This window comes from Bactrocera oleae, chromosome 3, assembly GCF_042242935.1.
Source record: "Bactrocera oleae isolate idBacOlea1 chromosome 3, idBacOlea1, whole genome shotgun sequence".
NCBI classification, from domain to species: Eukaryota; Metazoa; Arthropoda; class Insecta; order Diptera; family Tephritidae; genus Bactrocera; species Bactrocera oleae.
In genome coordinates this window covers 89,859,420-89,883,351 of record NC_091537.1, presented here as the reverse complement: position 1 = coordinate 89,883,351, position 23,932 = coordinate 89,859,420, and the positions used below count along the sequence as shown (strand labels likewise).

The following is a 23,932-nucleotide window of genomic DNA, read 5'->3' as shown; positions in this document are numbered from 1 at the left end:
ACTTACTCGGCAGAATTCCCCAAATTATTTCAGGCATGTTTTCTGTTGCTACAACAACAACAATCGAATTTGAGGACTTGCCACACTTAAAAGGTCTAGTCAAGAAATCGATACTGAGGAAAATAAATGCGAAGAATCATAATTTCCCAAGCAAACTTACTATTTTATGAATTTAAAAATGCAATAAAATAAATTAAAAATAAAAAAAAAAGTTATTTTTTAAGCATCCACAAGCACTTTAACAACACACAAGTCAAACGCTGTGCACAAAAAATATTTATGTCAGGCATATGACATAAAATAACAGTAAATGAGGGGATGTCATTACTTTTTCTATTGCCTAAAAGGGTTCTGTTTCTTCTGACAATCTGAAGGGGGGAGAAGCGATGTTGGTTTTTTCAATGTGTACATTTTGCCAAACAACCTGGCCCTCTCTCACTACAGTGGTCGCGCACAAAAATGCATACGATACTTCAAAAATGCGAAAAGAGTAGTTTTCATGTATTTTACTTGATTTACACGAAAGTACAGGTTTATTTAAATAAATATATTTTGATATTTGGTAAAAAAAAAAAACAGAAATATTTGTGGTTTTTATAGATTAATACGATACTTTCGTTTATTTTATTTTATATTCTAAATAAAAACTTTCTTAAATAAAATAATTGAACAGTGTTTTAATTTTTCTTTAAATTTGGTTGTGGTGTTTGTTTATATTATATACAAATTTTAATTGGGAAACTATTCAAAAGTGTGAAAAATGCGAATTTTCAGAGTTATTTAAAAGAAAGTCTGGACATGGTTTGCAACTCAGCTATACTCTTTTTAAAACTAGAATATTTGAAAACGTTTTATGCTGATAAAATTAAAACAATGTCACTAAAGAGAAGTTTATAGGATATTCTACAATGTCAAAAGCGCGAGCCACTCTTTTCGTATTACGAAATATGTTGCTAAATGTTTTTGAAATATGAACAGACTTTTCACACTATAGTTTGATAGAAAAATTTTAAACCTCAATTACATATTTTCCAAAGGAAGAATTTGGTAGTAATTGAGATAAACGGCTTGAAAGAATTGAAAAATAGTCAAATAAATAGTATAGTAACTAAACGGTTGGACTCGATTCGGAAAATAACAAAGTTATAAAAACAAGAAAGATCAATAACTTCGGTTGCATCGAGGCAATAATATCCTTCAGAAATATACAAGATTCTACACATGAACTTGATTTTTTTCAATCAGTTTGTATGGCAGCTATATGCTATAGTATCTCTGATCTAAATAATTTCTTCGTAGATTGTACCGATGCCTCGATCAATAATCCATGCCAAATTTCGTGCAGATATTATTTCAAACACAAAAGTTTTGAATACAAGAACTTTATTTTGAACGATCAATTTTATGACAGATATATATGCTATAGTGGTCCAATCTGAACAATTTGTTCCAAGATTGTACCCGTTGCTTTGAGCAGTAATTCGTGCCAAATTTTATAAAGATATAATGTCAATTAAATAATTTTTCCATACAAGCACTTGCTTTTGACCGTTCAGTTTGCATGGCAGCTATATGCTATAGTGGTTCGATATTGGCGAATCCGACAAATTACCAGCTTCTTAAGGAAAAAAGGTCATGTGCAAAATTTCAGTTCGATATCTCAAAAACTGAGCTACAGTTATACGTATATACAAACAGACGGACATGGCTAAAACGATTCCGCACTTCGTGCTAATATATTATATTTTATAGGGTCTCCGAAGTTTCCTTCTAGTTGGCAAACTTAATATACGCTATGCAGAGTATAAATATTCCAACAGCGGTCGGTCAAGAATTAATTCATAAATGTAGAAATCAAATCAAATTAAATGATCACTTAAAAAAATGTTTGAAAATCCACAAATATTTTGTTTTTGAATTAATTACCAAAAAAAATTATAGTAAAGTTATATACTTTTGGTAAAATCAAGAATAAACATGAAAACTCATTTTTCGGAATTTTGAAGTTTTATATCTATTTTTGTGTGCGACATGCAAATATGGCTGAAACTCAAATGTTATAAGCAATAAATATTAGGTATGAAAATAAAATAACAGTAATAATAAAAAATAAAATTTAATACGCTTATTTTAATTGATAGCGGTATTTGGTTATAATTTTAGAACTAAAAAAAAAAAATTACGTATTTAATTCATTTGTGCTGCTTAACAGACACAAAATATTTCTTGTAAAAGCTTGCAAAAGTGACTCGTTTGATACCCATAACAACAACATTTTTTGTGTCTCAGCCAGAAATTTAGCTCAACAGTTTAATGAGAGTATGAAATATGCCTAGAAATAGCATTAGGTTATAAGTACTATGTGCAGGGTTGCAAATAATGCAACAAAATATGTGAACTAACGTTTACATTCATTGTTTTTTTTTAACTCGAGAAAATCTTAATTAAAAATATTTTTTAATCCTAATTACCGTATTGTAAAATAAAAAATAAATCTTTTCGATTAAAATTAATTTTAAAAATTAGGAAAATCTTTTTAAACCCATTTTTGATAAATTTAAAAAATATTTTGCTCAAGATTATAAAATTTAAAATAAAGAAATAATTGTTTTTGAATTGCGTTTGCGTACTTCATGTACTACTATTTTGAACTCGAGCTTGCTTAGAGCAATCATTTTCAAAATTCAACACTCAAAGGATTTATATTTTATCACTTTTTAATTCCGAGTTTGAAAAATAAAAATTTAATTTTCATTAAATTAATTTTTATAAAAAAATCGCAAGCTGAACTGTGTTAACAAAAAATTAAAAATTTAAAAAAAAAAAATTTTATATTCTAACCTTCAAATTTATAGCAAAAAAGTTGTTTCAAAAATATGTATGTGCAGAAATCTGCTTAAGTTTTTGAATTGAAACCCTAAATATGCTTTATCAAATTACTTTATATTTTTCTAAACCAAACTTATTCTTATACTCTTCTCATTTACAGGGCATGTTTGAGGAGGGCTTCCAAACTGCTGGCGGCCTCTATAAGACACTCAGTGAGCGTATAGGCATGAATTTCGAGACGCCCGAGGCATTATACACCGAAAAGCATTACCGTTCGATCGGTTATATGCGACCGCTAAGCATTTGGTCCATGCAAGTTGCCTGGGAGCGACGAAAAGCGCTGCGTGATTAAGCAAATTGACGAAAGATTTACAGTAATGCAAGCGCAGATGAAGCAAATATTTAACTGTATTTTTTTATACTCTCGCTACATGTAGCAAACTCTCTGCTTTTTTAATTTGAAAATATGTATGTATTTATATGTGAAGAACAGTTATACATATATACATATATAGTATACCATATTATAATACTCTCTGCAAGACGTTGCATTGAGTGCGCAAGAAAATTAAAGTTTTGCCGCAGAAATTTCAATTAATAATTAATTAATTAATGAAATTTAGCTATGAAGGAAAAGTACAAGTTGTTAAGCTTAATATAAGATGTTTTCATAGAAGTGAGAGCATACATTTTTGACACAATTTTTTTTATTTATTAGAAAGAGAACACAAACTGTATTTATTAATAGCATTGGCTAAGACACGCTTAAAGTACCAAAAATTATAAAGGGAAGTGTTGGTGAGACAAAAGAAACTTTTTATTTTTAATGTAAAAACAACGAGCACAAGGCTTGATATTTATATACAAATATTTGAAAATAACAAATGGTGCCAGTTTCATTTGCGATGCGAAAGTACAAAATGCGCCGATAAACGAAGATGAAGCAAATTGTGAAAATTTTTGCATTTGTTGAAAATGAGCTTACGATTTTTTGCGTCAATATTTGTCTGCATTGCATATGCAATATGTGTGTATGCATGTGTTGTCAATGTCACAAAATTCAGAAGAGGAGAGCAAAGCGGCGTAATTAATTATGGAAATTGTTTTATTTACCACTTTGAGCAAAAATAAATGTATATTATTGTAATTTGTTTAAAAAAAAAACTTTTATGTAATAGACAGGCTGAAAAATATCGAGTCGTTTTTAAGAGAGATAATAAAATGCACTGGCGAAGTAACGAAATATTAGTTTTGATTAAAAAAAAATATGCTAATACTAAAATGTATCACAACAATGAGTGTTGTCCAGCCGCTGCGATCGGCTACGCTAACATTGTTTATCAAATTCCGTATAGACTTAATAATCTCGAAATACAATGAATACAGCAGACGACCAAAAGAGCCAGTCACCTCGAATACATCAGAAAATGATTTTGGATGATCGAAAAATGAAATTGGTCGAGTTAGCTGACACACTAAAAATAGCCAATGTTAGACATATTTTCTGAACTGGCCGTAGTGATTTTGCTGTTCGTAGAATTGAAGAGAATGCTCGCTGGAAGTGCAGAGGCATGAAAAGAGACATTTAGAGACACTAAGAGCTAATCAACTAAGTTGCGGTCTATTTTAAAGCAAAAGATAAATCATACTACAAAAATGAAGAACCTGTTAAATTGCTATAATCGATATTGAATAATAATAATAAAATTTGCCAAAAAAAAATTTTTTTAAGGCGATTCGATATTTTCAGCCCGTTTTTTAGAACTGTCAGTTATAAGTTTTGGAAAATGAAAATTTTAGACAAAGCGAAAAGATGTGGTTTTGCAAAGGTTTGTTAAAATTTGTTGTCCGTTTGTTAGTTATCAGAAAACATAAAAAATTTTATTAAATTCAAAAAATGCATGTTCAAAATCTATATTTTTTCGTTAATTGTGGATAAAAATATTGCAAAAGCATTCTAAAACTATTTCTAATTTCAATAATATTCGAAATTCGAACAATAATTTTTTATTTATAAGCAGGGTTGTAAATTTTTAAATTAAAAAATTGTTAGTAAAAAATTTTATTTTCCATTTTTGATTAAAAATTAAAAAATTCAAAATGGTAAAACACGAAGTATGCAATTTTTTATTATTTTCACTTATAAACTTGAGATTAACATTTTTTTCAATCCGGTGGTTGGAATTAGCAATTTGAAATTATAAATTATTTTTAATTGAGATTTTCTGAATTACAAAATAAAAAAAATTTTTACGAATGTTAATTCAATAATTTTTTAATGCATTATTTACAACCCTTTTTATAGACAACGTTTTTAATTTATTTATTTTAAATGAGCCGTTAATATTTAAAAATATATAGTAGATTTAATTTTAAATTTAATTTTCTAAAAAAAAAAAATAATTTTCTAAACAAACAAAATTAATTTTAATTCTCAAAAAAAAATTTAAATTAATCTAAAAAATATACACTACATATAATTTTAATTACCTAAAATAAAATAATTTAATTATCTAAAATAAAATAATTTTAGTTTTCTAAAACAACAATAATTTTAATTTTCTAAAAAAAAAATTTTAGTAAAAAAATAAATTTTAATAAAAGTGCTGTCCTACCTTATTATTTTTATTTAAAGTAAATTTAATAAAATTTCTGTCCTACAATATTCATTAACTTTTTAGAAATAATTTACTATAAAAAATAATGTGACCACAATGGCGCTATAGTTTTTAATAACTGAATAACAGATATAGTTTTAAAGTCAATTTTTTAAGTCCATATTTAAAAAAAATTTTAAAAAAATATAAAACGCAAACACAAATATTAGTTCCTGGCTTCTCAATTGTTTCTGCCACAAATGATTAATTAGTTATTATTTCGTTTAAAAATACTATTTTATACATAAATAAAAACTAGTATAAATAATTTTATATATTATTTTCAGCTTGAGAGCAAAGCAAGGCACAAAAAGTATAATATTTTGCTAAAAGTGAAAAGTATTTCTGAAAATCTACTATATATCTATATATACTGATATTGCACATAAGCGGGAAGAAGAGAAATTATATATGTATATACTGTGTTGCCTTTATTTAAAACGCCACAATGAAATATACACTATATGAAATATGAACTATTTTTGACAAATTGTAACAAAACAGTTATTTGTGTATTAATCGATGTATTAACCAAATTGCATATTCTAATGTTAAATAAAAATAAAAAATAGAAAATTATTGAAATTTATGTATTTTTTATTTTAAATAAAATTTCAATAAAGAAATTCGAGGTGGTTGAATGAAGAGTTAAAATGAAATCAAAATTTTTAGTAACCGCTCAAATTTTATATTTAGATATGTAAGTACATAAACATGCTACTGCACCGTTATTTATGCATCTGTAATACACAAATACAAAGCTAACAATAAAACGCATCTCTGCACTTGCTTCGACAGGTAAAAACGCATTTAACGACTAGGAATTATTTTGCATTAAATACCACACCTCTCGCTCATTATTAATATTAATCTTCGGATCTGACAAAAAACTCATTCCAGCCAGAGTGTCGAGTGTTGGTTGACTGGCGGAGTGCTTTGTTTGTGTTTGTGTGTTTGCTTTTGTCATTAATATTTGCGCAAACACTTCGAGTGAGCAAGGAAAGGATGAAAAATCGTTACCAAATCTTGTTGTTTTTGTTGTCTAGAGACTCAGTGAACAGCATATGATGCATTAATGGATTGCATTTTTTGCAGGGTAGTAACAATGGAAATTAATATTTCAACAGATTTTTGTGCATGCGACCGCACGTTTCGAACGAGCAGAACAGATGCTGATTATTACTTAGAGTAAGCAAGGCTTTCAGACACTTCTACAAATACATGTATGTTACATGCATGTATATAGCCAAAAATCCTGAATTATATAATAGGTATCAAACGAATGAAATTTGAAAAGCTTAAACAAAAAATATGTTAAACTATAAAATAAATATATAAGAAATACAAATACATATTTTTGAATAAAATTATCCCACAAGCCATATGAACAAGCTTTTATGTGCGAAATATCTTATTAACGATCTTAAAAGAACTAATGGCGATGTCTTGTCAAATAAAATAGTTTTCCATACAGGAACTTGATTTTGATGATTCAGTTTGTATGGCAGCTATATGCTTTAGTCGTCCGATCTGAACAATTTGTTCGAAAATTGTAGCGCCTCTTTGGACAATAACCTATGCGAAATTTAGTGACGATATCTTTTCAAATAAAATAGTTTTCCATACAAGAACTTGATTTTTATCGTTCTGTTTGTATGGCAGCTATATGCTATAGTCGTCCGATCTGAACAATTTGTTCGGAAACTGTAGCGTTGTCTTGGACAAAATTTAATGAAGATATCTTCTTAAATAAGAATGTTTCCCATACAAGAACTTGATTTCGATCGTTCAGTTTGTATGGCAGCTACATATATTTTATAGTAGTCCGATATCGGCGATTCCGAAAAATGAGCAGCTTATTGGACAGAAAAGAGCGTGTCCAAATTTTCAGATCGATATCTCAAAAGCTGAGAAACTAGTTCACGTATATCAGAACGACGGACATGGCTTAATCGACTGGACCGCCTTTTCCTTCTGAGTGTTACAAACTTGGTGGTAAACTTAATATACCTTGTTCAGGGTATAAAAAATTTTAGAAACAAAATACCGACGCGAATAATTTGTTACAACTGTTTCACGATTTTCAATGCCAAACTAATTTATTTGCTTTTGTTGAATAATTGTTCTTGTACTGTCACTAACACCTTATATGATTTAACTAAAATATCATACGGGTAATAAAACCACCTCTTTGTTTCCAAAAATTATAATATATTTTCAAAACTTACACAGTAAAACATCAATCAAAAATACAATACTTATAAACTATGTTTGTGTCTCATTTGTTTGATTTTTTTTCCTTGTATTTTTTCATTTTTAAATCCGTTTGCAGCCAGGATTTTACAAATTTTTCGTATTCACGTTTGCTGCGACACACAATAACTAAGCTTGTGGGACGACAACCGTACGATTTAAGCTCTTCTATACGTTGCTTAGTTGTTTCTAAGCCGTGACATAGAATTCGTGGTACATTAGCGATTTCATGGCGCGTAAACCCAGCTTCGTTCAGCAAATAGTCCAGTACTTCTTTTATCTGCAAAATAAAATAGATCATATACTGAATATTTATTAATTATTGATTGGTTACCTTTGTTACGCGCACACGCATAACAGCTGAATGTCTTTCCATTATACATCTTGTAGTATCGAAATCGAATTCCAAACGTTCCGCTACATATTCCACTACATTTTTTTTGTCACCTAACACAGCTAATTCGTCCAAAGTAAGCTTAAATGATCTGTTACTCATTCGAATCGTGACGCATATTAATTTCAACCGAACGGAACACGTTTTAAGCATAAAAGTACCGTTAATATTTAATAGTTCACACTTACCTTTGCAATATAGGTTCTGGACAACGTACCATCCATGGCATAATTTTATCCTTCTTAGCACGTTTTGCACGTTCCAAGCGCAATTCCACAGATTTTGGCGTATATCGAAAAGCCCAAAGATCTCTTAAAATATTTATTGGTGACACATTGTAGTTTATCATATGCTGCAGATTCTGCTCTAACATCTCAAAAGGCATTTCCAAGATAAACAAACGTTTTGATGAATACTTCGTGACTAGCTTTGGATCTGTTTTTAGTAGTTCGCTGATGTAATAGACACGATTTCCTTGTGGTATAACTTTGGACTCCCAATTCATAATGGATACCAGCTTACGTAGACGCGGTAAAGTCAAACGCAGAAAGGGCACAAAGTGGTTAATATCACGTACCGGAAGAGTGTGTATAAGATTTAATTTTTCTTGCAAACGCACTAAGAAGAAATTTCACTAAGCATTCTTCAAAAATAAACCTATAACTTTTGTATGTGCATACCTTTGTCTAGCGTTAATATCCATGGATAGCTTAAGAAGCTTTCTTTAGTTACACCTTCCAGACAAAGCAACTCTAATGAGCGCACGAGGGAACGTTTATGGAAAGTTTTTTTGACCACTTCATCTCTCATAATATGATCGACGTCTTTATCAGAAAGCCGGTAGCGCGTACGTAGAGCTTCAACAAGAACATGGCGTAGCGGTTTCTCGTGCTCTATGCAATATTGTACAATATATTCGCTTTCATTTTCACGCGAATCCACCTGACTTGCGGCAGGGGTAAATGACGAATCGGTAGGGTTTGTTTTTTCTACAGAAGATTCCCAGTTGTCATGAAGGCGCGTAACACTACTCAACGATACATGATTAGCGGGGTATATTCCGAATTTACGACAAACACAGGGAAATGAAGTGTTAGTAATATACGTAGATCTCGGTGTTTGAAGCACTAAAATACGATGAAAATTTCTCAGCACTTGGCTGAACATATTTTTGAGTTTCACAAGCTTTTATATCACTTAAAAAATATAATCACTTAGAGAATAACGTTTCTTTCCAAAGGAATTTAACACAGCTGTAAAGTCAGCTGTGAAATCATGGCATTGCCAACTACTTTTGTGACGAAGCCAGACGATTTTTTAATTATCGAATTTTATTAATTATATGCCAAAATAAGAGATAAAATTGTTATCATAATAAAATAAATTTTTCTGAACTGTATTATCGCCGTTATTAAGTACTATAAATTGTTTAATTATAATCCAACATTGCAGGAATTTGATTTTGTGCCTCTGCTAGGTATTCGATTAAAAAGTATAAAAATATCGATAGTATGGAGTACAGCTATTAATTTGAGTTTTGATTCAAATCAAATCGCATGTGATTTTTGTTTTTGTTTTAGTGTACAGCTGCTTAACTGTTCCATTTAACTATAATTGCGTTTTTCAACAAAAATAACACCTTTCTGGAAAATCACTTAAAACTAATTAATATTTTTTTATTATTATTATTATTTAATTGATAACATATGCTAAAATGTCTTATGACATGTGTTCCAACCGCTGCTGCAATGTTTGTCTTCTAATCGAATTGGACAAACAAGTTAGGGGAGCCTTGCCTTCGAAGAAACCATTGACAACAAGGTTACAGAAATGCAGCGGCTGCCAACTGGTACTATATTGTAGTCAACAACATCAACGTCTCGATTGGCCACTGCACCGTGAATTCTGCCGTTGCATTAGGAAAATTATGAATACCTATAAAATAAAGCACCCGTTCCTACTAAGTGGCCAACCTCACAATATATTTACCATGGAACGAGCTATACTACAAGTGAAATATTTACTGAAGACAATGCTGAAACGAAAGTTGGAATTCCATGAAGAAGAACTAACTTCTTTCCCAGCACATTGTGAAGTTTGTTACAGTTTTGAAGGATTGCGTAGTTGTACTCGCTGTTTTGGTACTTCCTATTGTTCCTCCCAACATGGCGCTGAGGATCGTGAACGTCATAAAAAACGTTGTAATCAACTTCAAATATATTACTGCCCATATAAAGTGCAAGCACGGATTTATCCCGACACACTGTTGGGAGAATTGAGTAAACGTGTGCCTGATATATTGAAAACCGATATAACTGGCGCAATTGAATGTGTATTTTCAAAAAAGCTGCCGGCAAAGCCGACTACATCAATGGAAAACTACCAAACGTTCTCTGCTGTGGGGGACTTTAGTTGTATTGGCACCATTTTGTTCGCACTCGAATTCATTGATGTGGATACAAATAATGCCAAAAAATTTGTAATTTTCATCTTGGGCGCTACAGTGGAACAAGACTTTTGGTTTCTTCAAATACATACAAAGTGGTTTTTCCTACAATATCCAAACTTTACCAGATTAGAACTGTTTTTTATTGGTCCTGATGTTTTGGGCGCCGCTAAACGCGAATGCACTTTTCATTATAAGGTCAGTACAGTTTTTTATTTACTATTTTACAATTCAATTAAATATTTAATACTGATATAATCAATTTCGAACATATTCCTACAGGGTGCTGACCGCACTGTGTTATATCTGAGCTATCGCATGCTTTATCAAGATTTTGCCAAAACGAAATCTACAAAACCTTCAATATTTTGTATCTTCAATTGTGGTTTCTCTGAGCATGCTCCAGAGACCATTGAAGAACAAAAAGAGCAAAGCCTCCTAGGTGTTCCAGGTGATTCCTGTGCAAGCAAGGATACATGGTCCAGTGGTATTTTACAATTGATAAAAAGCCATAATTTACCAATCATATTTACCTCATTAACACGCGTGGAAGCGGATTTGGATTTTGGCGCTGTGCAACGTATAGCTTTAACGAATGGCATAGAGACGCGTATAGAACGGATATTTGATGTGCAGGTGAATCCTTATCGCGATATCCGTCCATTACGTAACTGGCAGCGCGAAAATGATGATGACATATTCTATCGAAATGGATATATTCAAGGGTTTACAGCGCATCCCATGAAGTAGAAGTCTGCTGCAGCTGATATGCATTAAGTATACATAACACATGCGATTTTGTATGAATTTTATTTTACCTAAACACTATGCCTGTATTGCATTTATAATATTTACTATGTTAAGCATGCATAAATATATATTAGCTGTTAAGTAATTATAATAAAAGACTGCGAATTTAATTATACATTAAGCACATAGTAGTAATATATATACGAACTACCAGATGTTAGATTTGTGACGATTCTTTGAAAAATATATTTTGTGTTTTTTTCATCTATATGTTTGTGCAAGGAGCTAAAGAAATGTTTATGTTAATTTTGGGTAATAAAGTTTACGTATCTCAAAATATTTTATTGTAAATTTCTGTTGCGTGGGCTTAATGGTAATTATAACCTGAATATTGATGATACTCAAGTTTTGAGTGGCATAAAGATCGCTTAACAGTTTCCAGATATGTGAAAGTTCATAATTGTAGTTAAACAAACTTATTGCTAAGTATAAAATATTTTTCATTACACGTACTTATTGCATTTACACGTTAATCTCTTTAAGTGTTCGACGCACCCACTGGCCGCCTTCCTTTGCCAAGGTAGCAACAAAACACACAGTGCCTTGATAACCAGCAGGTATCCAAGAGAAGTCAACACTCTTGAGCGGGCCCTCCTCTTGAGTTTCCGCATGCAAGATCGTATCCTGCACAATGGGAAATCATAAATCTATATATTCTATATAAATAATATATTATATTTATGTACTGGCACTCACATCCAAATTCTTGCACGCCATAGTTTTCGAATTATGTTCATCGATAATTTGAAATCTGCCCACTGGCACACCACTGGGATCTTGTGCTTGTATCGCAAAACCTGAAAAGCCGCCATTGCCACCGCTTAAACGCAGCTGAAATTTCTCCTCATTTGCATTGCTGTTGTCTTCGGCTTTAGACAATGTTTGCGCCGGTGGAACTTGATGTTGTTCGACATTTGCATAATTGCAGAAGTCCGGTGGCAGAACTGTTGATGCCAAACAAAAAGTGGGAATTGCTAAGCAGAATGCAATCAAAAGCACGCGAAACATTTTTTATAAGTTTTAATTTTTTAATATTAAGAAATTTAAAGGATTTACTAAAATTTTTTTGCTAATCAAAATTTGGCAAAATTTTTTAATTTAGATAAAAAGTGAATGACTTTTTGTATGTATACGAAAAAAAATATTTTTTTTTGAAGCATTGACTTTGTTTTGAAGTGGATGCCGTGATGTCTATAGTGCCAGCATATTGTTTTCTAATAAAAAAACAAAATATTATTTTTATGATTGACAACAAAAATTTAATTTTGTATAATTTCGGTTTCTTTTAGTTATGCATATTCTTAGTTATAACGTGGAATAAAACTTGTGCTGACAAAGCTTCATCCGCAATGGCCCTACTATACTTACTAAGTTGATATGGTTTATCCAGATAGTAATCGTATAGAACCCAATTTCTGGAAAATTTCAACCAATGGCAGAAATCATTTTAGTTCTCTGTGAGTTATTTAACTTCCAACATAAGATCAAAAGTATTTCAATGATTTTATTCGTTATCTTATTGATGTATGTTTATTCTTTAAAAAATGTATAAATAGCCATTCCCAAATATTCCTCGCTATTGTGGTATAGCTTGGACGTTGCTATGTAAACATCTCCGATCTCCCAATTCCTATGACAGTAGGGTCTATCTAGCCGGAGGAAACCCGGATTTTTATCCAACGCAAAACTATCAACTCGTCAGCTTTACTAAAAATTGTGAAGAATATTTTACAACAACAAAAAAATACGGAGATATCCTGATCGCATAGATCTAACCAAACTTTTTAAGAACTGACGAAACTGAACGATGGTAAAATCGGAACAATAATAGTTACAGAGCAATATTTGCTTAAAAGAAAAACCGATGAACCTTCACTTAAAATAGTAACAACACACAAAAGACTTCTATCACACAAAAATACTTTACAGTTTTATTTCACATCTTCAATTCCTACAAATGGTATTTTAGATTTCATATAAATTTGTAAAAACGAATTAAGTTTCTAAACAAAAAAAAATACATTCAATTTATAAAATTTAAACTTCGACCTCCTTGAGCACCTTACGGATCCAATAGGTGCCACCGTCTTGAGCAACTGTGGCAACAAATTTCACTTTACCCTTATAACCGGTTGGATCCCAATCGAAAGCTACGCTCTTAATGGGACTGTCATGCGAAATCTTCTTGTGGGTGAGTGTGTCCTGCAATAATAAAAATAAAATTAATAAATTAAATAAAAATTTGAGCACATCACAAAGCTTTTGGTGTTTGCACTCACATCAGCATTGCCGCAAGTCAACGTTTGGGATTTAGTGCCCTCGACCACCTTGAATTTACCCACTGGCTTATCGTTGGCATCACGCGCCTGCACTACGAAGCCCAAGAAACCATTCGAACCGCCGAGCGTGAGTGAAACTTTGCCATTCTGTGCCTTGCTGTCGCCCGAGAAGCTATATGGCACCGGCGAGGTCTGGCCATCGACACCATGTTCGGGAGTTAAACCGTTAGAGCAGATGTTTGTGGGCGCACCAGCTGAGTAGCTGTAGGCGGGCACGGCCAAGCAGGCGGTAAGTAGCAGCAAGCGAAACATATTGACAGGTGTTAAGCTGTGAGAAAAAATTAGTTAGAGTGTAATTTATGTACATAAATGAATTACTTATAAATAAAAAATAAAGTTTTGTATGTCATTAGAAGTTATTTGCTGTTTTGCAATAAATTTATGCAGCTAATATGCGACGGTTTACAGTTGTTACTTCTTTTTATATGACTGCTATGTAGGTTTGTATGTATGTATTTCTGTGTGTATATATTCATTAATATTTATTAGCTGTTACTTAACTTTGGTCCACCAGCACCCATTACTTACGGCAAACGTCAATTAGCGCCCGTAATTAAGGCGACCACATTTTGCAAAACAAAAAAAAAAACACAATAAAATGTAAAAAAAAACAAAAACATTATGGTATGCAAATATAATATATGCAACACGTTTATCATAAAAACATTTTCCATGCAAAACCGTAAATTAAATGTACAAGTAAATGCAAACTTACTCACACTTACTTATTTGTTTACATGCATGCATGTATCGTAAAAAGTACATACGTGTGTATTAAAAAAGTGTACCTACTGGAAATATTAAGCACAATGACAACTGTCTACAAATTTGATTTGTACAAAATAACATTCCTATTGTATGTATGTCATTGATTATTAAAAGAGAGAGAAGGCAATGCTAAAAACCGGAATTAGACTTTACCTGCTCATTATACAGCCAATATAACGTAACAACTGCGAAAACTCCCTTTTTTTTGTATATATCAAATATGCATATACTTGAGAATATTCTCCGAAAATTTGAAGTCGCATATTTGTTAGAAATTTTTAACTTAGTGTAATCGACTCCCAAAACCTTAAACAACTTTTTAACAAAAAGCTGTTTTCAGCGTCGCTAAGAAAAATTTCTTCGAAACGACTGAAGGCAACCACACTGAAATGTTAATTTTCTCACAAAAACCGACTTGCTTTTGGCAAGCCGCCATTTGGCAAAAATCTGAATTTTGGTTAGTTTTTCGATCCTTACCGGTATTCAACTATTGTAATCATAAATTTGTTTTTGGTTTTCGGATTTGAGATAATTTCAAGTTTAATCCTCGTCACCGTCAGACACTATTTTTCGGCGGTCATCCTGGAGACCGACTACGGCATCAGGCAAATATAATTATTTTCAAAATGAATCACCGATAATTAACAACATTAAATTCTGTAAATTAACTTTTATTTTATTTTTATTATATATTAATTAAAATTTAACTTCAAAAATAATTTAAAAAAAACTCGTTAATAATATTATCCCCGCTAGGTAGTCGATAAAGTGGTCAGAAGTATCTGTAAAACTTTAGTTTTCCATACGTCTCTCATAGCTATTCCTTCCCATTTCCTTAGTTTTTATAAACAATAAGAAATCACTAGGAAATATTGTAGTACACTACACAAATCTTGTTTTAACATTTGTTACATTAACACTAAAACTCTCTAATAAGAGAAAATTAACATAACCGCAAATTTTAAATATCTGATTAAACCCTTTGGTGCCAAATTCTTCTACGAAATTCATGTTCTCTATCAAAATCACTTCAATGATTATGATACTAATATGAAAGATGTATGTATGCAACGTTCATAGCGTAGCCATTTCCAACTGGGTAGCTAGCGCATGTAAACAGATTTGGTTAATTTAGGTAGTTGTCCAAGAGACCTTGGCTTAGTATAAAAATATTAATATATGTATATGTATGAAAACCAGTTAACCAGTTAGATGGACGATTTTTTCTGGATTTTTATTTAATTTTTTATTTTTGCAGCAAGATATTCTAAACTTTGAACAAAGATACTTTAATTTGTCTTAAATAAATAAATTATTGTACAATGCAAAAAATTATTTTTGCAACGTTAGGTGTTGTTGCAAATTGGCAATCACAAATACTAGAAAAATGACTTTACGAATTTTGCCGAAAAAATTTAACTAAACTCATTAAAAATAATTCTGAATATAAAAAATAAATAAAAAAATAAAAAACAAATTTAATCTGAATTGCATGAAAGTAAACATTTAGGTTATGTTGTATGTGTGTTATGCGTAGTATATTAAACCTATTTTTGTTTTGCTATAAGTCCGCAAACACAAGACTTTTTGAAGATATTTTAAATTTTTTAATGCCAATTTAAGCTAAATTTAAAAGCTTTAATATTTTTTCTTTTTAATTGCGTTTTAAGTCATGCTCAATTTTTTATCACAATCCCTACCATTGCTTATACAATAATTTACATGCATCTCGTCTTTTATTCGAGTTATCGTTTTTTTTTGGTTTATTGTACGCTGTTTAAAATTTTAATTTTTAACCAGTTGCATAACAGATGGCATTAATAGCTCTTGATGACAAATCCGGTTAAAAATTGAGTAGCGTTTTTTATTTCAATTACTTCTCTTGTTAATTACCGTTCAATATAAATTGCATGTGATTTTTATGTGTCTGTATGTATGTAGATATGTATATACTTTATTGAAATTAGTCTGTGGCAATAGCGTAATGACATTACTGTTCAAAGCGTGTTCGCTTAAGTGTTGACAACTGTTATACATTTTTGTTGTAGTTCGTTAAATTGTAACAAGAGAACAAACATTTAATTTGATTTGCAAAAATTAAGTGGTGTCGTAAATTTTACATGGTTGCTTAACGTTCTGTGATTGCTTTAATTAAATTTTGATTACATACTGTTATATTCGTGCGATAACAACAACACTAGCATTCTGAGTAATTTATACAACGCAATGAGGAAGAAATTACAAAGGTTGCCAACTATTTATGGCTGTAAGCAAAAAAAGTAATAATAATGTTGTAGATATTCGCTTAATGAGCTGCAATGACTTTCACTTTTACAGTTGTTGTAATGACAAGCTAATATTAATACGCAGGAGTTAGAGGTAAATAAGTTCTAAATTAACTGTTTCATGTATTTATATAGGGTGTTGCAAAATGATGTCTAGAAAATTAATTCCGTTACTTATCTTGCAAGTGTGTAGAGTAACGAATTTTTATATAAACAAATTTTGAATTAAAAATTATTTTAAATTTTAATTATTTTACATTTTTAATTCCAATTGAAAATTTAGTTTTTAATTCCAAAATCAGTATTAAAAATTGATAAAATATAAATCGTTTGAAAGTGTAAATTTGTCGACCAATGTTCTAGAGTATCGTATGTGATAAGTGCAAGGTCTAGTTTAAAATGGTAAAAGTACGCAGGCGCGAAAAAATTTTTTTTATTTTTTTAATTTTTAATATAAATTTGGGTTTAATAATTTTTCGGTATTACAAAATAAAAAAAAATTAATTTTGATTTAAATGTAACTATTTTTTTAATGCATTATTTGTAACCCTGGTAGAGCGTTATAAAAAAGTAATGCATTGTAGACTATACTCCAAGCATGTGACCTGAAAATCTTAGCTAAAAGAATATGTGACAACCAAAACACGTTTTAGTGAGCAGGTAATACGACATATGTTGTATAATAAATAACATTTTCAAAAATTTGTGCATGATAAATTTTGAGTCAAAAAAAAAGCTCTCCACAAATGTTCTCTCCAATATTGCGAATGGTTCCGCAGCTTTGCTATATTTTCTGTTTGCGGGCGTAAACAGTCATTGACATTATTTGTTAAAACAAGTTAATCAGAGATTTTCCGCATTTAATTCATAGAAATATTTGGAAATTCCAGAAGGATTCTCACTTACGACTTGCCGATTTGGTTTCAAAAATGCTAAACTTAGCACATTTTGCCACGAAAGTGAGAAAAAAAGTTTATTGCAAACAATTACAAATGTGCTACATGTTGGAACACGCTTTATAATGAGAAAGCGAAACATTTAATTAGTCAGCAGAAAATTTGAAAATTTACTACAAAGTAAAAAATAATTATTTTAAAACACGGGAACTGAATGTATGTAGGTTTTATAGCTATACCAATACTAAAACAACCTTAATTTTTGAGATAACGATATGAAATTTTGCACACTTCCTTTTCTCTTAAGTAAACTGCTCATTTGTTGGACCCGCCGATATCGGACCATAGTAGCTTACAGCTGTCATACAAACTAAACAATGAAAATCAAGTTCTTGTGTGCAAAACTTTTTTATTTGTAAAGGGTGTAACGTTTTTTCTTGTTTTTGTTTTTTAATTCAGATAATAGCATTTGTTTAATTTTTGAAATCATTCTAATTAATTGTATTTAATTAATATCAAATTAGTATTTATTTAATTTTTAGTTTTTTTTCATTTAGCATTAAAACATTAAAAACATTTAAAATTAAATTATAACTGAAGAAATTAATTTAATTTAAAAAAAAGTATTTGAGATATTTAATATCAATTTAATATTAATCTTAGTTTTATTAATCTACAAATAAATAATAAAATAATAAAATTTTAATTGAAGAACAATTTATTTAATTAAAAAAAAGAATTTGAAATACTAATTTAATATTAGCCTTAATTTTATTAATCTACAAATAACCAAAAATTAAATTATAATTTTAAAAAAGTATTTAATAAAAAAAAAAGAATTTGAAATATTTAATACTAATTTAATATAAGCCTTAATTTTACAAACATTCAAAAATTAAATTACAATTTAGAAAAATTAATTTAATTAAAAACTAAGAATTTTAAATATTTAATATTAATTAAATATTAACCTTAATTTTATTAATCAACAAATAATCAAAAATTAATTAATAATTTAAATGATAATTTAAAAATATTAATTTATTTAAAAAATAATAACTTGAAATATTTAAAAATTTTAATTTATTATGAGACTTAATTTTATAAATCTTAATTTTATTAATCTAGAAATAATCAAAAATTAAATTGTAATTAAAAAAGTTAATATAGTTAAAAAATAAGAATTTGAAAGTTTTACTATTAATTCAATATTAGTTTTAAATTATTCGCAATTTCTTTTAGCTAACATAATTTTATTTGAAAATAATTTTAAATTATAAAATAATAATTTTAATTCGTTAATATCAAGTTAGTATTGGTTTTATTTTATGATAAACTTTTTTGTTTATTTATATTTCTAAATTAACTTATTTAACAAAAATTAAAAATGTAATTAAAAAATATATTTAAATAAATTAAAAATTTTAAATATTATTTTATTTTATTTTGTTAATATTTAACTTTTTGAAAGGTTTTTATATTTTTATTTTATTTTATTTTAAATTTATTTCATTTAATAACGCATTTTTTCTATCAATTAATTAATTTTATAACTAGCCTACAATTATGCTGTTAATAAAAAGCGGGCGACAATTAGCTATTTTATTCTCATCAACAGCGCGTAATTAAATGTACATGCACAAGGCTATCGCTGATTAGCTTCAACAACACTTTGATAATGACACAATGTCTGCGGCAACATTTCTGCTTGTTTCAAACTTAAACGCTCACACAAACATATATATGTACATGTATGTACCTATATTTAAATATGTGTGCATCGGCTAAGTGTCAATATGTTTAGAGGAAAAGAAATATATTTCCATTCCAACATCATGTCAACCGAGCTGCATGTCACCGTAACTTATAATTTATTGCACACCTACACACATACAAACACCTATACGCATGCATAAATAATAAAAATACTATTTAACAACTAAACATTGAAAATACATTAATTCTTTTTCAACACCATTCCTACAGATTATAAAACAGAAATCAGCATTTAACACTGGCCTTGTCTACAACAAACAAAAGACTTAAGCAGCAAACTTCGCGCATACAAAGCATGTACATTTTTTTATTTTTTCACATAGATCGAGCTATAGAAAAGAACTATTAGTGATAAATCGAGTATAAGCGAAAATGTGCACGAGATGTTGGGGGCGCTGCCTCAAAGCATATACACACACACATACTCGTACAAGCACATTTGTATGTGTATTATTTATATTTACCGCTGTTTATGAACGCGTACAAGCATAAAACAACTTAAACACACAATTTATGTTTTTTTTATCAAAGTTTCTAGTGAAATCATAAAATATGGTGACTTGTTTGCGCTACTGCAGCAACCAGCGGCACAAAACACATAAATAACCAGCGAATTGCTTATAAAAATAACGTTTTTTGTGGAAAATTTTTTTGTGCAAGCAATTCAAGAACTAATACGTAGAGACAAATAAAGTCTGTGCATGTATATTTCAGCTTGAGTTATGGTTTTAAAAGTGCTTGGCTTAAAAATTGTCTATTGGCATTTTAAAGGCCAAAGCAGAAAACCAGTATTGAAATATTAGTACAAAAAATATTTTTTAATACGGTTTAATATGTGGGTACAAAAATGAGGTTATGTGAGCATTAATTTGTCAGTATATTTGAGCTCGCTTGTTTAGAACAAACATTACTAAAATATTCTAGAAACATTTCATGATCTGAATGTATGTGTTTTACAGTTTAAAATAATAACGCAGTCAAAGAGATGGAGAGAGTGAGAGAGATTATAGGTATTTGTTTAGAAAAGTCGAAAATTTATTAAATTTATAATGAAAAGTTTTTCTTTTAAATTATCTCAAATTAAAAGACGATTCGAACCACAGTCAAGTACCTTCTTCAAGAAAGTGTTTTATGTTGTTGTTATAGTAAAAGCTACATAAATATTCCGCAAATAGTTTAGGGAACGCTACTATCATGGCAATTCTCGGCAGGATATACTATGTACATATATAAATACACATATAACAAAATTGAGCAAAAAATATATAAAAAATATTTTTAAAAAATTGAGACAAAAAAAAAATTAAAATTTAAAAAAAAATTTAGTAATAAAAAAAAATAATATCGCAAATTAAATTCAAATGTCATGTGTGGAAGATTGGTGTGCAAAGCAAATTTAAAAAATATAATAAAAATTAAAAAATATATATATATACATATATGCATAATATACATACAAGCATAAATCAAAAAAAAAATTTTTAAATATATAAAAAATATTTTGAAAAAATTAACAAAAAAAATGTAATTAATTAATTTAATTTAAAAGAACATTAAATATATATGTATTAGTATAAAAACAAATTTAAAAAATCAAAAACCGAAATTTCTGAATTAACCGAAAGCTCATGAAAATAGTTAAGAAAAGGTATTTTTTTTAAAGAACATAATCGAAACGATATACATACATACAGTACAATTACAAAATTTGTTTTTGTTTTGAAACTCATTATTTACTAATTTTTTGTACACAGATGCACAGATTGGATGATCGTGATTTCCATGCGTTGTGTGGTAAATCTTTTGAACAAATAAACTAAAATATTAAAACTTTTTTTTATAAATTGTGATATATTTTCGAACTTAATATAAGCAATCTTTTAGTATGTGTTCGTGCTGATAAAATTACCTCATGAAAATATATAAAATACAATGTATAATTATACAAAATGCTTGAGTGTGTTTGAAATGAGTGATTTATTTATCGATATTCTCAGGAAGCTGCCACTTAATCGCTTAAACTATGTACTAAAGCAATTTTATTCGAAAAATTATATTTTCAAGCAATTTTTAATTAAAATTTTACTACATTTTTTCAAATGTTTTTTTTAAGAAAAATTGGTTGATAGACATATACATATGTATGTCTGTCTGTCTCTCTATATATACGCGCACTAGTCCCTCAGTTCTTGAGATATCGATTTGAACTTTCGCACACGTCCTTTTCTCTCCAAGAAGCTGCTCATTTGATGGAACCACCGATATCGGACCACTATAACATATGGCTGTCATATAAACTGAACGATCGGAATCAAGTGCTTGTATTGAAAACTTTTTTAATTGACATGATATCTTCAAGAAATTTTGCACAGATTTTTGTTCACGACAGCGCAATCATTTTTGAAGAAATTGTGCAGATCGGACCACTATAGCTTATAGCTGCCATACAAACTAACCGTTCAAAATTCAGTTCTTCTATGGAAAATTTTTTTATTTGACAATATATCTTAACGAAATTCGGCGTGAACTATTTTTACGGACAACGGTACAATTTCCGTATATATTGTTCAAATCGAACAACTATAACATATAGCTGCTATACAAACTGATCGAACAAAATCTAAATAAAGTTCTTTTTATACCCTTTTATGCTATAATAAATGCAGCTGTAAAGGGTATTAAATTTTTTTCTTGTTTTTATACATTTTTGCACGCACAATTCAAACACAATGTGCTAAAATGCATTGTTTCACTTAAAACTAATCAATTTTAACTAATTCTGTAAGGACCTTGTGCAACAGTAAATAAATAAAATGACACCGCACTGCAATACACAAATAATTAAAATTTCAAATTTTCGTACCTTCAATACAATACACCGTGCGAAAGTTAAATAAACTAGGCGTAAACTTTACTATCAAAGCGATAAATTGACAATAAGCTGAAAATTCTTTTCTATACTCGTATTTATACAAAAACTGCACGGCACACGGCTGTTTTGTGCAGAACAAAATTTAAACTACGGAAATCGTCGTTATGTATCAACGTTCAACCGTTTGGTAGCACACACACATATATACATACATACATATGTATGTATGTGCACCGGTTTGTACAAAGTACTGTCGTTTGTGGATTTTCAGCGTTTGGTCCACGAATGAACTCGGCGCTACGAAGCGAAGCATGTGCACATATACATACATATGTACATCCATATAGCGCTATACGTTTTTTATAATTTTATTTGTATGCCAAAACGCCCGACACGAAATAGAAAAAATTGTAATTATAAAAACAATCGATTGTTTAAGCTGTGATTTGAAAAAAAAAAAAAAAAACAGAAAAGAATTAATGTAAACTTGTGTTTAACTCTGCATATGCACATGTATATGGACTTGCATGTATGTGTAAGCAGACACATTTATATGTGTAAATAAAAAAGTTTTGCCTTTAGCTTGGGTAGCGTGACCGGTATTGATTAATTACACTGGTAAGCGGGTCAAAATTCTGCAAAATGCATAAAACTAGATTTAATTATGTTATTTGAATATGCATGCGCCTAAAAGGTGCAGCTAATTTAATAATTAATAACAATTTGTGAAATTTAATTAATTAGATGAAATTAAGAGAGCTCAAAATGCGAAAGGGAGAGCATCCATAAGAGACTGCTCCATAGATCAAACAAAACGGCTTAATATAAGAATATGACAATTTTCCACGATTATTTTTATTTGTGTGTTTTTTTTTTTTTTTTTTTTTGGAAAAGTTGGTTTTTAGCAGTTTTGATCAACGCATTTTATTAAGCTTTATTAAGTACTGGTGATTGTAATGAGATTTCATTAGATCTGGTGGCGATCATCTTATAGTTAGACTACAACAACAATTAAAATAACAGACCTATTGGTAGGCATACAAGTTAATATATGTTCACCAAAAATATTATGGCAAAACAAGCAGTTCGTATTCAGACGATATTTATACTCGTACTTTGTAGAAATATTGATTACTAGCACAACACGAGTTTACTCTCCCAACTGCTTTGATCATTTTGCTTATATAACGAATGTACATATATATATTTGAGAATATTCTCCGAAATCTTGAAGTTGATACTGCAAATAGTTTTGGCGTTATGAGCGTATTTATAAAAAGCTTTTAAACTTAGTGTGTTCGGCTCCGAAAGCTTTAAGGGCCACACTTAGTGTGAGAGCCTAAAAAGCGTCGATTTTTGAAAATTAAAAAAACAAACTACTGTATCGATTGTTTTGAAATTTTCGGGGTATATTTGTACACGTTTCAAGAAAGCATAGTGAAATTTTTGAAAAAAAATATTTTTTGAATTATACGAGATCTCCGATGGCGCAAAAAAAATAGAAAAATCTCGTTAAACTACAAGTAAATCGCCGTATAATGACCTACAATCAAAAAAATAAAATAAAAATAAAAAATTGACAAAGTTGCGGCGTTTTTAAAAACAAG

General features: G+C 29.5%; 5 protein-coding genes and 1 long non-coding RNA gene across 7 annotated transcripts in view; 3 read left to right on the top strand and 3 right to left on the bottom strand.

Annotated features, from left to right (window-relative positions):
* The window catches only part of LOC106615756 (non-lysosomal glucosylceramidase), a 40,597-nt gene extending 34,526 nt beyond the window's left edge, over positions 1-6,071 (top strand). For both annotated transcript variants that reach the window (XM_036359953.2, XM_014232091.3), the window contains exon 11: positions 2,990-6,071. In XM_036359953.2, the coding sequence (XP_036215846.1) occupies positions 2,990-3,181 (192 nt within the window). In that variant the 3' untranslated portion in view covers positions 3,182-6,071. The remainder of the gene's footprint in view (positions 1-2,989) is intronic.
* A 1,605-nt stretch (positions 6,072-7,676) lies between these two features.
* mTTF (mitochondrial transcription termination factor) lies at positions 7,677-9,388 on the bottom strand. The gene is made up of 4 exons (XM_014232102.3): positions 8,814-9,388; positions 8,322-8,751; positions 8,074-8,224; positions 7,677-8,019 (listed from the first exon to the last, which is right to left on the bottom strand). The coding sequence occupies exons 1-4, from the start codon at positions 9,298-9,300 to the stop codon at positions 7,765-7,767; spliced, it is 1,323 nt and encodes a 440-aa protein (XP_014087577.2). The 5' UTR covers positions 9,301-9,388; the 3' UTR covers positions 7,677-7,764.
* Positions 9,389-9,713: 325 nt separating this feature from the next.
* LOC106614990 (uncharacterized) lies at positions 9,714-11,668 on the top strand. Its single transcript, XM_014230964.3, has 2 exons — positions 9,714-10,777; positions 10,862-11,668. The coding sequence occupies exons 1-2, from the start codon at positions 9,848-9,850 to the stop codon at positions 11,327-11,329; spliced, it is 1,398 nt and encodes a 465-aa protein (XP_014086439.1). The 5' UTR covers positions 9,714-9,847; the 3' UTR covers positions 11,330-11,668.
* LOC106614997 (defense protein l(2)34Fc) lies at positions 11,636-12,535 on the bottom strand. The gene is made up of 2 exons (XM_014230977.3): positions 12,086-12,535; positions 11,636-12,013 (listed from the first exon to the last, which is right to left on the bottom strand). The coding sequence occupies exons 1-2, from the start codon at positions 12,395-12,397 to the stop codon at positions 11,852-11,854; spliced, it is 474 nt and encodes a 157-aa protein (XP_014086452.2). The 5' UTR covers positions 12,398-12,535; the 3' UTR covers positions 11,636-11,851.
* Positions 12,532-13,998, top strand: LOC118680397 (uncharacterized). Its single transcript, XR_004975928.2, has 2 exons — positions 12,532-12,846; positions 12,946-13,998. It is a non-coding gene; the product is annotated as an uncharacterized lncRNA (long non-coding RNA).
* Positions 13,293-22,472, bottom strand: l(2)34Fc (lethal (2) 34Fc). The gene is made up of 3 exons (XM_014231273.3): positions 22,317-22,472; positions 13,669-13,996; positions 13,293-13,591 (listed from the first exon to the last, which is right to left on the bottom strand). The coding sequence occupies exons 2-3, from the start codon at positions 13,978-13,980 to the stop codon at positions 13,427-13,429; spliced, it is 477 nt and encodes a 158-aa protein (XP_014086748.1). The 5' UTR covers positions 13,981-13,996; positions 22,317-22,472; the 3' UTR covers positions 13,293-13,426.
* Positions 22,473-23,932: the final 1,460 nt, after the last annotated feature.